Genomic DNA, 15138 nt, shown 5'->3' on the forward strand with positions numbered 1-15138 from the left:
CATTGCCAAAATTGGTACTAATCAACAGACTTATGGATTAAGCATTCAGCTTTGAACAGAAGACTGCTGGAATTTTCACTATCTGAAGAAAAAAATGCAATGACATTAGGTTTTGCACCTGATGCTTCCAGTTGTTGGAGATGTAACAAAACAAATACTGAATGTTCCCTTGTCTATATCTCCAACACCAAGCTAATTTGGGGCGGTGGGGGTTTCTATTTTTTATCATGGATTTGTCAAGCATTCCTTTCTAGTAATATATTTTTTTTTTATCAGTTCCAAACCTTAGCTGTAGAGTTAGATTTATGGATGTGTTATTCTATGGCATTGGAGCCCCAATTCCTAATGCTGTTAATAGCTGATGATGCAATAAATTGTTCAGGGCCCACCTAATGAAGGAATATTCCTTTTCATATTGGGCTCCAAAAAAAATTCTAAAAGTTTTCCTTGAGGGCCTATCCAACTGTCCTTATCCAGGGGGAATTTATGGAGTTCCCAAGGAATTTTTTTTAGAGGGTACCATTCCATCTTGGAAATATACTTCCCAGATAGTATCTTTTTAATTATCTTTAAAAAATACTGCACTTTTATGTATGCAGTGAAGAGCTTTTTATCCATGCAGACCTGTCAAGGGTTACTTTAACATTTTAGATCTTTAATGTGATTTTGTGATTTTATGCTTTATGTATTACCTTTTGGTGATTGCTTGATTATGTGCTCACAGGTCAGTGGTTATTTTTAGCAACTTCGTACAGTATATATTATATAGAGTTTCTCTATCCTCTCCTCATCCTAGTCCTTTAAGTCTTCCATTGATGCACCCATCCCCACTATAACTTAGGTCATTCTACTTTACTGCTGGTCTAGCTCCTTCTTCGCTTTCCTTCCAGTTTTCCCAGCACTGTCGCATTCTCCAGAGAGCTGGGTCTTTGCATAATATTTTATGTCCAATATAGGATAATTTGAGCCTGGTTATTTGTGCCCCAAGTAAGAACTCTGCATAGGGTGGGGTTTTTTTTCAATGATCCCTTTGTTTGTTCTCATACCTGTCCATGGTGTTCTTGAGAGTCTTCTCTAACAATTTTCTCTAAACAAAAAACAAAAAAACCCACAACCAACCACCAATTGCAATCAGCTTGCCTTCCATTGAGGACCTGTATACTTCATGAACCAGAAGGAGGGCTGAAAAAATATCTACAGACCCCTCATATGCTGGACAGCTGTTTCAACTTATCCCCTCAGGACATTGCTGGCATTGCATAACCTTCCCCTGGAAGTTAATAAGTTATGTATTTTTAGATGATGTATTGAGAACTGTTATTGGACTATATTAAACAAAAAAAAATAGTCAATCTATGGATTGCTGGACATCCTTTCTGGCTTCTATTTCATCATGTTATCACAATTTCAGTTAAGGGATGCAATTAAAAATCTACAGCAGATATGAATAAGATATCTAAAAGACTTCCTTAGACCTAATGATTAAGATAACGTAAATGACAAAATAAACCTGTTTTTACCAGATCTTCAATTCAAGGCCTTTGTAGCATTGAGAAGCTGTTTGTATTAGACTTTAGCTGTATTAGTTTCAGTCAAGCCACTGACTAATATTTTTTTCTTGTCAGCAATTCCTACTCCAAAGAACAAATAATAAATGGTTTTGTGTTCCCGGTATTCTGCCTCTGATTTGCCTTTCACATTTTTTCTGACATTCTCTGAGGTGCTATTGCTCATTCTATTGGGAAACAGTACAAGTGCCTCAATCTCAAACGCCGCACAAAAGTCTAAGCAGAATTTCCAAAATGGTGAAATATAGTTTGAAGAGGAAGTAGTTTGCCTCTAAGTTTTATCTGGTTATCTCAAATATTCTTCCTTTTTCTCTACTCTGACTGGTGTTTCCCCTTCAGCTCTGCATTTTGCTAGTTTTTGCTAGGTTTGACACCCATTTCAAACATTTGCCAGAAAAAAATATTGAGAAACTTTTGTGTCTGCACATGTAAACGTGTATCAGCTTATCTTCATTCTGATTTTTAAAATTATTACTGTTTTCACAGTTCTCCAATCCGCAAAGCTAGAGCCTTGTATGCTTGTAAAGCAGAACATCACTCAGAGCTGTCCTTCACTGCAGGGACCGTGTTTGATAATGGTGAGTATCAGAGTAGAGTTGTTACCTTCGGTGGAATGAAAAACATGGAAAAGTGATTTTAGGTGATTCCAAAGCTGCTTTTTCAAGAAGCAACTGGACTTTCTGGTTTTTCTTTGAAGATATTTTGCTTCTTTGATCCTTCCATTCCCAACATCCAGTCAGAGCTGTAGAAGCTTCTTGGATGAGAAGCAAAACAGCTCCAAAGAAAGTCGAGTTGCCTCTTGAAAAAGCATTTTGGGGACAACCCTGATTTGGATGACTGAGAATCTCCATAGACATTTGATTTTAAAGGATGGAAGACAGGTGCAATGTGCTAAATTTTGTGCTTTGCATCACATAATGCAACCCAAGATTTTATCCTATCAGAATTGGTGATAAAGAGAAAAAAAATTGTACTTTCTTTTTGAGAAATACCACGAGTACTGACACTGCTATTTTCAGTCTAAAGTTTTGTTGGGTTTCTTTTATAAGGATAAAGTGCTGAGTTGAATTCACTAGAGAGAAACCTTTTAGGGATGATGGGAGGCATTCAATATAGAGAGATGGAGACCCAGAATAAGCAGCATCTCATTTCTAGATCTGAACATTTGGAAACTCCATCCAAATGCATATTTTTAGAGGAGCTTTTCCAACACCATAGATTATAATGCAAGTTACATTTAGAAATGTTCATGGAATTATAGATTTGTGAAGGCCATAAAATCCAACGCTCTGTTGAATGCTGGATCCGTAAGGTAGGATAAAATGACAGCAGCCAAAACAATTAGCTTTCCAGCCTTTGTTCAAACCTAATGAAATAGAGCCCACCACCTCTTGAATCAAATGGTCTCACAACCAATAGCCTCAGCCATGAAATAATGCTTAAAAAGAAGCGGTGGACAACCTATGGGATGCACAACCTATTTTTTTCTAGTTTTAGCCTCGAGTGTTATAATACGTCTCGTATTTTCTGCACAATATACCTTTGTGGAAGGAAGGCGTACATGCTTATGTTGTGATAGAGATAGGCACCCACAGGGATGAAACATATATATCTCTCACTTACAATGCAAACATTTTTAGTCAGGAAAGTCAAATGAACCCTGTGAGAAGTTAGAAGCAGCAGCTGGTAGAGGTCAGAGCTGTAGCCAGCAATTCATGAAGACAGAGCTGAATTTGCAGTAATGTAAGATTCCTGGTTTTGTCTTTGCTCTGACTCCTTTCTTCAGTTCCCCAATCAGCCATAAATGGAGGAGACACTAAGAACCAAGGAAATGGATTTGAGAGCATGTGGTTCTCAGGCATCTCTAACTCCACAGTTTTTTTGAAAGACTATCCACATTTATGAAATACATTTGGTACAGATACACATATACAACACACATACAAACCCACATGGAGGGGGAGAGAATGGTTTATTTTATATATTAAGCACAATATATATATTGCGTTTTATATATAATATGTATTATAATGGTTACATGATTTTCTTCTTTAAAAGAAGAATACTTTAATACTTTAAAATGGTTTTATAAGATACAAATACCGTTTCTTTGTTTCCCTCTTACATAGTTCAATGTCTAAATCTCAGAAAGAAGTGCTCCTTTGTTTTGCTTGGTTAGCTATAAGAAGTACTTGGCCACCTTTAAAAAGAAGGGAAAATAACCTAGGTTCAATATTGAAACAAAATGTTTAATATTTACACAACTAAGTTCAGTTCTCATTCTGAAAAGGGTTGTTTTGAGCATGTGATTTTTTCCTCAGTTTTTTTTCCTTTTGTATATATGTACAGTATGTCAAATAGAATGAAATACGAACAATGTACAGATTAGTATAGAAAATAGGAAAAGAATGCAGGTTGGAAGTAATCTTGTCATAATCAAGGATTTACTGAAATGAAATCATATTTTCCATTTGTGGGTCTCTCTCTGCATGTTTGTGTGTGAATGTATATATATATATACATATTCAACAGAAACACCTACACACACACACACACATTAATCCTACTCTCCCCCACCAATGTCTTTGTTAGACTTTTCTGCAAATTAATATATATCTGTGCATATGTATCTGTGTGTAGAAAAGTCTAACAAAGACTTTGGGGAGAGGGTGGGATTACCATTGGAATCATCATAAATGTTAAGAGAATGTTTGCTTCATGCACTGGATGGACGTGAGATACTGTTAACACATTGAGGTAATTGGTCCTAATTCAGTCCTGGATCCAAAATGTGATTCAAGAAACAGAATTCTGCCCTCACTAGACACATTCTGTTTTGTTTCATTAAAAGAAAATCCTCCTTATCCAGCCTCCATTATTCAACAGTAGAAACTAATTGAAATCAAATCATTGTATTATTGCCACAATAATACAATGTATATTTACAATGTATATTTATTGCATATTTGCAGTGTATATTGTTTATATTTATAAATAATTATTAGGAGAAAAAGCGACAATAGCACAATTGTATTATTCTCTCTCTCTATGCTTAGCCTACAGTTCAGAATTTCTTTGAGTTCAAGGTTACAAGAGACATTATTACATAACCATACAGGATCCACTCTGCAAAGAGGTAGAAATAGGCTAGGCACTTGTGTAAAGAAGGTGAGAGGAATTACATTCTTCTCCCTAATCTCCAGGTTGAAGTTTCTTAGCCACCACCTTTGATGACAGCTGTCCAAGTACCTCTCAAGACAGATCACAGTGTTTTATGTAATGCCAGTGTGACTTGTCACAAGGACTTTCATTTTGGCTAATATTTTGATTTCTGCATTTGCTCACACCATAATAATGCCTGAAGAATCCTGTCCCTATAATCTTGCTACTTTCTTCTAAATGCTGCCAATCTGATCTCGGGATCACTTGAATCTGGGGACAAATGTATTAATTATTCAAGTTAATGAGCCTCTTCCAATGAACCTTACCAAAGTATTTAAGCGCTATGGTGTTAGAAGGCAGTATTGCAGACTAATTCTGACCATTGCCAGAAGTCCGATTCTCACCAGCTCAAGGTTGACTCAGTCTTCCATCCTTCTGAGATCGGTATCATGAAGACCCAGATTGTTGGGAGCAATATGTAAACCACTCCGAGAAGGTGGTAAAGCATCATGAAGCAATATATAAGTGTAAGAGCTATTGCTATTTAAGATAAACAAGCACCAAATGTTTTTAAAATGCTTTCCAAGCCCATATATTTTCTGGTTTTATAAATCACAAACTATTCTGAACTAGCCTTATTTTAGTTCTAAGCCAGTAGATTGTTATAGATTGTCACCAGGCATGGAATAATTGATATATCCTTAGCTGTCTTGATTCCATGCTGATGTCATTGCTGAAGATTCGCACAGTGTTGGTTAGTGACTGTACCTCAGTTTCTGATTTTCCGTACAACTTCAGCTCATCCATATACAGCAGGTGTGAAATTTTTGGTGAATTCCTAGCAGTTTGGTAGCCTAGGTTTGTTTTCTGTAGGATGAGTGACAGCAGGTTATAGCGATGATGAATAGCAATGGGGACAAAGAGTCCCCCTGGAAGATGCCCCTTCTGATGTTGATCAGTCCATAGCTTTCATTCCCAACAAAAAGCTCAGTCTTCCAATATTTCATCGCCTTTTCTATGAATTTCCTGATGTTTTCATTGACTCCAATGACTTCCAGGGATTTCAGCTGTGTGGCAATGAGTCAAAGGCTTTCTTGTAGACAATCCAGGTCATGTATAGGTTTGTTTTCCTGTTCTTACAGTTCTCCAAAATCGTTTTATCAATTAGGAGCTGGTCTTTCGTACCTCTGCTTCGTCTTTTATTGTCCTTTTGCTCCACTGGCATGATGTCAATGTCATTTTCTTCTAGGTAGTCCTGAATTATTATTATTATTATTATTATTATTATTATTATTATTATTATTATTATTATTATTATTATTATTATTATTATTATTATACAGCAAGCTAGTAAAATATGCACGATTTTAAAATTAAGTGTAGATGTTGCAGGAAGCATTATCTGTAAAAAGAAGAAATAATTTGTCCAGAAAGTTAAGGATTAGCCTATTATTGACTTATCTGACTCTTGAAAGTTGGGAGTATTCAAAAGATTTTTGAAAGAGAAATCCAGGCTAATTTATCAAGAATAGGCAGTGTGTTTAATTTACAAAATACCAGGTATGATTGCTAATTCATCAACACCTGATCTCTACTTTTACTGATTTCTGACTCATAACCTATTATTTCTTAATAACTATTCAGACTGAGGTGTCATGGTATAATTACAGTACTTTTTATTTTTGCTAATGTATATTATTTGCCTTAGGTTTAGACAGTTTAATCTAAGATTACCCTGAGAAACAACAACGGCTCCATTACTTTCCACATCTTTCCAAGGGTGTTTCTCTTGGTGTCTTGATTCTTGTTTCCCAGCTGTCCTTGTGTTCAATGTCTTCTTAGAATTTAAATCAGTAAAGGAAGGACTTTATCAAAGACAACTATAGGAAGTCTCTTTAATGAGCAGGTCAGCAAGAGATTTTTGTATATAAAGCCCTGTTCGCTCCCAAGAGTAGGTTTTACATTATCTGCATAGAAACAGCAATGGCTTCTTGACAATATTTCCTTCCTTTTTGCCTTCCTCCTCCTGTGGGTAACATGAATGGCCAGGCTTATGTAACCATGTTGTCATTAGAGTTTTTCATAAACAGGAATATAATTTCCTAATGCTTGTTAACTACATAAATACAGAAAGCTAAAAAAAGACTAGGAGGAGGAGGATGGGAAAGAAAGGAGGTTGTAGGAAGAAATATAACACAGGATGGAATTTTAGTTTAAGATATAGGCCATGGTGGGAAATTAAACTCAGTGGTATTTAAAAAAAAGATATTTTAGAGGAACTATGAATAGGATGAACTCTCCCTGCGGCTTGAACTTCCTCCTGAAAAAAACTCTAAGAGTCATGAAGCTGTGTGTGATTAAAGGATTCTTCTTAATTTTCTTCTTCTTTGGGCTCTTCATCTTCAAAATTTAGGCTGCAAGCTGTGTGGACTAGGTGAAGGGAAACATTTACTCTTTAAAGTTCTACTAGCACGGGAGATGCAGCTTATTTGCCAATGACAGTAGAGTGACCAAATTAATCCTTGAAGAAATTAAACAGAAGAGATGGCAATATTCTGCTTCACAGTGCTTCACAGCCCTCTCTAAGTGGTTTAGAGAGTCAGCATATTGTCCCCAATAATCTGGCTCCCCATTTTACCAATTTCAGAAAGAGGGAAGGCTGAATCAACCCTGAGCCGTGTTGTGGTTAGCTCTGGCCCAGCTCCTGCCCCAAGGAATGTGGAGGTGGATGTGGGGGAGACATCCACATGCCGCAGGCCTGTTTTGCTCCCAGTAGAATCTGCCGATGAAGTCTCCTCTGACCGAGGAAGCGTGAGTGACAGGGAAGAGGGGAGTTTGGCAGACAGCCCAGGAGGAGATCAGTCATCTGTATCATCCCTGGATTCTGAACAAGAATTAATGACACATCCACGCATGCATAGAGTGATGCATAGGAGACAACAACTGAAGGATTATTACAAGAGAAAATGAGGCCACCTGTGGTTGGGTGGGGCTGCTGTAATTAGTGCTGCAGATAAAAGTGCAGCCTGGTGTTTTAGCCTCATGGCAGTTTATCTGATTCATTGTTTCGTCAAGATCATGGTTTTTGCTGTTCAGGATTGTGTGTGTGGACTCTCTGGACTTTAGAATTTGACTCAATTTCCCAGTTATTGGGTGAGCAATTGGACTGCAGTTAACCTCTGCCTTGTGTGTACCAGAAAATCCCTTTGACATTTAAAAAGGGAGCTGTTTCTGTTTTTCTGTTTATAAAAACTTTTGGGTTTTCCTTTTATCGTGTGGTGTGTGTCTTCCTGGACTAATTACCCTGTAATTACGGGCGGTTGAGACACGCCGGCAGAACAAGCCAGTGAGAATCAACCTTCTGAACTGCTGGCAGCTGGAAGAATTAGCCTGCAATATTGCTTTCCAACCACTCTGCCTCCATGCAGAACATAGGTCCCAGGTTAATGTTGCAGCTCTAATCTGAGTCAATCATTGGGACCAGAGATTTATTTTTCCAAGCTTCTGGACTCATGCTGGAGTCTGTCTTCAGGGAACTTTCTTTCCAGAATGGATTTCAGTTTAAATTCTGGAACACACTCCAGTCACATTCTGGAGAGAGAGAAATTCCCTGGGGATGGGCTCTGAAAGCTTGGAAAAGTAAACCTTTGGTCCCCGTGACTGACTCAGATTGGATTCTACAAGAAGGACATTCATTCATCTGCTTGGACTTCCTAAATTGACAGGAATGGCAATGTGGCCATGGAAGTCAAAATGGTTGCCTCTTCTGAATCAGGTAGCCTGGACTGACTTCAAAGGATAAATAGTAACTGTGAGTATCCAAGGAACGATTCAGACCTTCTCTGTATTCAAGAGGGATGCTGTCATTCCTTGATTTACAACCACAACTGAAGTCACAATTTCGGTTATAAGTTGTGAGCGGTTGTTAAGTGCGTCACTGTGTGACATCCATGATTTTATGACCATTTTTGCAGCAGTGGGAAGGGGAACACTGAAGTCGGAAAGCAAACCCATTGTTCTCTATAGGGCATTTTGAAGAAGAAATCGGTAGTAAATATTGTTTTCCCATTAAAAAACTCTCATAAATGTTGATTATGTGACCACAGGACACTGCAAACAGCCATAAATTGGCACGTGATTGTGTGCGTGGGTAAGGGAAGCAGTTGTCAGAACTTTGAATCCAGGTCACAGGTCCCTTTTTTTTGTTGTTGTTCTGTAGGTCACTAAGCGACCTGTCAGCAGTCAAGGACTATCTGTCATTCAATCCGTGTCTTCCTGTAGTTGAGAACAAACTTTTTTTTTAAAGCACCACTGTAAATTATATAAACTCCCCTCCATGCTGAACAAAAGAAACATGTCCTTAATACTTAATATATTTATGATTCAGCTATAAAACGAAAGAAGGATATTAATGCCTGATTTCGAATGATAAATAGAAATCAGGAGTACAATGTCTTCTGCTTCCATTCCTCAGAATTGAGAACATGAGAAGAGCCATGCTGAATTGAGCCAAAGCCCATCGACTTCAGCATTCTGTATCACGTAGTGGCCCACCAATTGTCCATGGGGATCTTGAGCAGAAAGAGAAGGCAAAACCCTCCCTTTCCCTTGACCCCCAACAAATGGTACTCAAGGGAATCCTGCCAGCCTCAACCAACATAGAGGTGGCACATGGACATCCATTTCAATAACCACCAATACACTTGGCATCCATGAATCTGTCTAATCCTGCCTTGAAGCTATCAAGGCTGACAGCTGTCACCACCGCTTCTGGAAGTGAATTCCATAAACCAACGACCCTCTGGGTGAAGAAATATTTCCCTTTATGTGTCCTCACTTTCCTACCTATGAGCTTTAGGGAGTGCCCCCTCATCGTAGTATTGTGTGATAGAGAAAAGAATTTTTTTCTATCCACCTTTTCTATCCCATGCATGATTTTATACACTTCGACCAAGTCACCCCACAAACGCCGTCTTTTAAGGCTAAAGAGACCAAGGCTTTGCAACCTCGTTTCATAAAGGAGGTGCTCCATTTCCTCGATCACACTAGTTGCCCTTTTTTGCACACATGGCTATAAATCAACAAACCACTGAGTAACAGAAAGAGAGAAGCCCTGGTCCCACTTCCTTCTCCATCAAGTGTTCTTCTAGCTATACCCACAAATCCAGTTCAGAGTGAAATATGTGTTTCTGTATTTTCATCATGCATCCAAAGATGGAAAAAGCGGAAGCACAGCAACGCAATAGAAGGAAGTTCTACAATCACGCAGCAATTAACAAAGAGAATCCATGAGCTGTTCCAGATCACCGCTTGTCCATTTCCCACGTCTAACAAATCAGCTTAGATGAAATTGCAGTCCTTTTGTACAGGTAGTCCTCGACTTACAACAGTTCACTTAGGGACCGTTCAAAGTGAACCACAGCAGTGAAAAATGGACTTCTGACCGTTTTTCACAGTTATGACCTTTGCAGCATCCCCATGATCACAGGTGATGAAAATTCAGATGCTTGGCAAACGGCAATGTATTTATGACAGTTTCAATATCTCAGGGTCATGTGATCATCTTTTGCAACCCTGTGACAAGCAAAGTCAATGGGGACGCCAGATTCACTTAACAACCAGGTTATTAACTTAACAGTTGCAATGATTCACAACTTAACAACTGTGGTGAGAGAGGTCATAAAACAGGAGAAAATGGACTTGGACAAACGTCTCACTTGACAACAGAAATATTGGGCTCAATTGTGTCATAAGTCGAAGACTAATGTGTATTTCATTAACCTTTTGAAATCAAATGCTCACTTTCAAAAAAAATAATATTCTTTCTTAGGCCTACCTATATTTTTGTCACAGTATGATGAGCATGAGAGCTTGTGAGTCAATTGCCAAGTGTCCTTTTCACCCACTCACAGGGGTTGTTCCACACACCATCTAACATTTTCTTGTTATGGCTTAACAACAATAACAACGTTATCTACAGGGGAAAAAATCAATGAAATGCTAATATTTTCCTTCCCCATCCATCCTATCGTTATTCAAATGTGCTACATTTTTATAGCACTAATTTGCCCAGGGAAAGCAGATTGATTATAAAAGTAAATAAATAAAACTCTGATAATACCTGGGAGCATCAGGATATGGCAATATATTAATAAACCTGCATCTTTAAGCCCTTGACTTGCTTGCCCTTTGAGACTGCTAGCTTGCTGACAAGGGCATTCACCTCGAAGAGGAATCCTGAGTAACAATGATGAGAAATGAAAGAAAATTGGGTATAAGCTGTGCATCCACCAATTCTAGGACATAATTCTGTTAAGCTAAGGGAAAGGTGTTATGAACTGGAGGAGGAGGAGGAGAGGGGAGATCAATTGTACATGTTGTTTTGTCCTGGTTTCAGGTAAAAATGTAATGTTTAAACACCACACATGCAGAGAGGTGAGGTGAGGTGAGGTGAGCAGAAACAAATGTCTCCTATGGAAAACAAACTGCTCCTTAGACTATAATAGCACAGATGAGTTCATGTTACAGCCAAATTGATGGTTTGAAATGAGAAATTGTGGCTCTTCACTATCAGCTTAGATATGTGCTCGATTTTAAGATTCTGAAACCAGCCAGTAGATGGAGCATTCCACTGGTGGACAAAAAGCACTTCACATCTGGAAAACTGCTGTAAACTTGGCTGCTTGTTAGGTATGCTTTGGCCTCTGGGGTCATTCTGAAAAGCAGGTCAGTGTCATGTATGAATTAGAAGTGCCGATGTATGCTGATTTACAAATGCAAATCGCCAGAATACCTGTGCTTTTTTGAGAGCTGAGAAACAACACAACCACACAAGAGTGAACTGGATTGTAGACCCCAATGTACAAAGCTCCAAGAGGTACCATCAGGACAAAACAGGGTGTGTGTGTGTAGGTGTGCAGGTGTTGGCATATTCAGGCCTTTTCCCATGTAATGTTGATAGACTCAATAAACAAAGTGCCTGAGCACGAATCCAAAAACACCAGCCTGAAGATGACGAGTGGGACCTCGTTGAAACGTCGCCAGGAGTCTATCAACCTTACACAGGAAAAGACCCAAATATGCCAAGACCTACATACCTATACCCATGAAAATCTATGAAAACATATGTATGTATGTATGTATGTATGTATGTATGTATGTATGTATGTATGTTTGTTTGTTTGTTTGTTTGTTTGTATGTATGTATGTATATAGGGAAAATTCCAATTTTGTTTTAAATTCTCAGTTTTACAAGTCTAGTAACCTGCATGTATCTTTCCAGTTCATCCATCTCAAGAACCTGGCTGGTTGGAAGGAACCTTGAACGGGAAAATAGGATTGATTCCCGAGAACTATGTGGAGTTCTTATAACTGGACATGTTCATAAACAACCCTGCTGAGCTTTACATGGTATCCATGACAACTGATTAAGAGTATTGTAGATCATTTGCTGTTTACGACTGTGAAAAGCAAGGTGAAGGACTCTGATACCTGTTCAGAAGAATGTTCATGTAAATAAAAAAAATGTATGTTTCTCTTTATATAATGTGTTGTTTGCACAAAAAATGCAGCCGACAAAAGCTGGAGAAAGAAACTAGTGAGGATGAAGGGCTTTACTGGAAGGTGTTCTGCTGTGAGAGGTGTTATTGCCACATTTCAAATGATGTTTTGTCCTAGACAAGATATTAATAGAATATGTGTAAATGTAGTAGCTTAAATTGAGCATGATTACTGGACACAATTTAACTGGAATTCTACATACACACAGATATGCACTCTCCTTCCCCCCACCCACCCACCCCAAAAAAAGAGAAAGAAAAAAAGAGAAGGAAACAAAAGAAAAACAGCCAGAAATTGCAAAACTAGCTTTTTTGTGTCCTATATATGTTGGCGTCCAGGAAAGATCCGAAGGACAAAGATGTAGTTTTTCACTGCCTGGCAAAAGCAAACATTGAATTTCCTGGGAAGAAAGCATGTCTGTCCCTTTTATCTTTAGCAAGTAAAAGTAATGTTCGTATTGATCAAGCCACTAATGGCTTTCTTTTGCAGAGACTGGCTGTCCTTGATAGGGTTCACTCCATCCTCAGCATATAAATAATTCCTATAATGAGAAATGCATCATTGCATGTAGACCAAAAACAACACACAGCAATACACATACTTTTACTTAGTTAATATCAAAGCAAGACGTGGAACCAGATTTGAATATCTTCCACAGCTTGCATACCTCTATGAAAATTCTAGTCATCCAGGTGGAGTTGTCTGGAAGCAGCAAAATGTTTCGAACCGACAAGAAAAGAAGACCAATTGCCATGACTCAACTTCCATACAGCTTGCACAGGGTGTTTCTCTCCCACCCACCCCCAGCCTCAAAGAATCATCAGCATTGTAAATCAAGTCATATTTTGGACCAAAGCACATGGAAACTTTCTCACTCTTTTCATCAAAAACTTTTTAAAACATCTGGCTGAAATCCCTGCAAAGTTTTTTAGGCAGGCCTATCCTTGCTGGAGGTGAAATAGCAGCTTGTTTATATTAGCACTTAAAAGCAAGTGACCTGCGTTCCCTCTGTTGTCACCAGCACAAGTTGCAGAAACAAGCACCACCATTTTCTGGAGTATTTCTCAGTTTTGGGGATCTCTTAGTTACTTCACTACCCTTCTCTGAAGTATTGGCTCCTGTTTATTTAATGGACTGGCCTATACAGGCTGCCGTGGCCCTGTGCACTCAATCCTCTTCAAAGCTTATATTTATTATGTGACCTAGTAACAATGTTAAAACTTGTGTGTCCACGCAAGCACAAACACACACTCACTTACTCTTACAATTGTAAGTTTTTCAACTCTTCGTAATTGATGTCTTTCGGTAATGGCTGTCTTGGTGAAATATCTATTTAAGGCACACTAACCTTTATCTGAAGTTGTTCTCCAGATGTATTGTACATTATTTTTCATAGCTGTAGATTTTACACTTAGGAAAATCCTGTTATTTGAAAGCCAAACATTTCTGATACTGTATTTGTATTTTCTTTTAAATAGAAGTGTTTAACTTGGAATTTTATGCTCTTTTTTTTTCTCCTGCCGAGCTCTGCTGTGTTTTCATACATTCATGGCCATAGTTTCTGGTTTAATATGTGCTTTTTAATTTAACCCTAAATTGTTCAGTGGTAACATAGCTGTATTTTTCACTGACATTTGTTTTAAAATTGAAGTGTAAATATGACAATTTGAAATATGTTGAAGTAAAAGATTTTTATATATTCAGATTTTTAATAGAAGTGTGGACATTTGAAAAGTATTTAACAGGAGATGCACAATGTATATGCTCAATTTCATCTGATACCTTTTTTGTATAGTAGCTGGTGTTAAGCTTTGCACATCTTTAATCTGTTTCAAGGATTATTTCTTGAACGTTTTTGAAACAGAATAACAGGTATCACCGGTTCAGATGTGCAGTTCGTTTCAAAGGTCTTGTATTTATTCAGCAACTGACATGCATATTGTATGCAGCTTTCAAGACGATTTGAATTTTTACATTTTGGGGGATGCATTTAATAGGCATTTCAGATTCCTAATGGTGGAATCAATCATACATCATCGCCATTGTCATTGGGTAGGCTCCACTTACCTTCACCACCAGTTTGCATCACGATGTTTTGTGATTTCAGTTCCAAAGAAATGTGCTTCTGAAACTATGGAAAAAAGGAATCATGTCAAGTAATTATAATCAGTAATCAATTGAGGGCATTGTTTATTTAATAGCAGCACATCTGGACCCAATAAAAAGTTCAACTAGAGCATCTCTGCCCATCTGAGTCATAATAAAGATTTGAATTGGGACAAATGAATGCCTAATCAATAAAAGATTCAGAAATCTTTGTTTCCCAAAGAAAGCCTGTTTTTATGGCAGCATTTCCTGTTCACCTTTCCAGATGGAGATGTATTTCTGGTTTTTTCCTCGCATAATGTCCAAATCAACACAGCTTGGTAAATAAGTTGCTGAGATGTTTTGTTTTGCAAATTGAGTAGGAATTTTATGGTTCTTTGTGGCAGTTTCCTCTGGGGTAAATATTTATCCATAGCAGTATGACTAATTTTACTTTTGTTTCATTATCTAGCAGCCTTAGACAGGGGAGGGGGGAATCCAGAGAAAATTAAACTGGTTGAATAACAAATTGGTAATTTAAAGCATACAATATTTATATCAAATAATTGCAGTGCACAATTACACTTGATAGCTTAAATAGCATGTTTCGTAATTCTTAATTAAAGTAATGGATGCTGTTTTGAAAATCTTTTTCTTCGTTTTCAGTTAATTTTTTTTAAAATAATACCTAGAGAGGGTAATATACAGTTTCTAATACAGAGGTGATAGCTTTTGGCACATTTGTAAACAGCATCACTGCATT

General features: G+C 37.8%; 1 protein-coding gene across 4 annotated transcripts in view; it reads left to right on the forward strand.

The window, feature by feature from the left end:
• The window catches only part of ARHGAP26 (Rho GTPase activating protein 26), a 333358-nt gene extending 318785 nt beyond the window's left edge, over positions 1-14573 (forward strand). For 2 of the 4 annotated variants that reach the window (XM_070739344.1, XM_070739342.1), the window contains 2 exons: positions 2055-2146; positions 12013-14573. In XM_070739344.1, coding sequence (XP_070595445.1) covers positions 2055-2146; positions 12013-12101 — 181 coding nt within the window. In that variant the 3' untranslated portion in view covers positions 12102-14573. Of the gene's footprint in view, positions 1-2054; positions 2147-11976 lie in introns of all 4 variants that reach the window. The other 2 variants (XM_070739345.1, XM_070739348.1) reach the window with 2 other exon arrangements.
• Positions 14574-15138: the final 565 nt, after the last annotated feature.

The sequence above is a fragment of the Erythrolamprus reginae genome, chromosome 2, assembly GCF_031021105.1.
Source record: "Erythrolamprus reginae isolate rEryReg1 chromosome 2, rEryReg1.hap1, whole genome shotgun sequence".
NCBI lineage: Eukaryota > Metazoa > Chordata > Lepidosauria > Squamata > Dipsadidae > Erythrolamprus > Erythrolamprus reginae.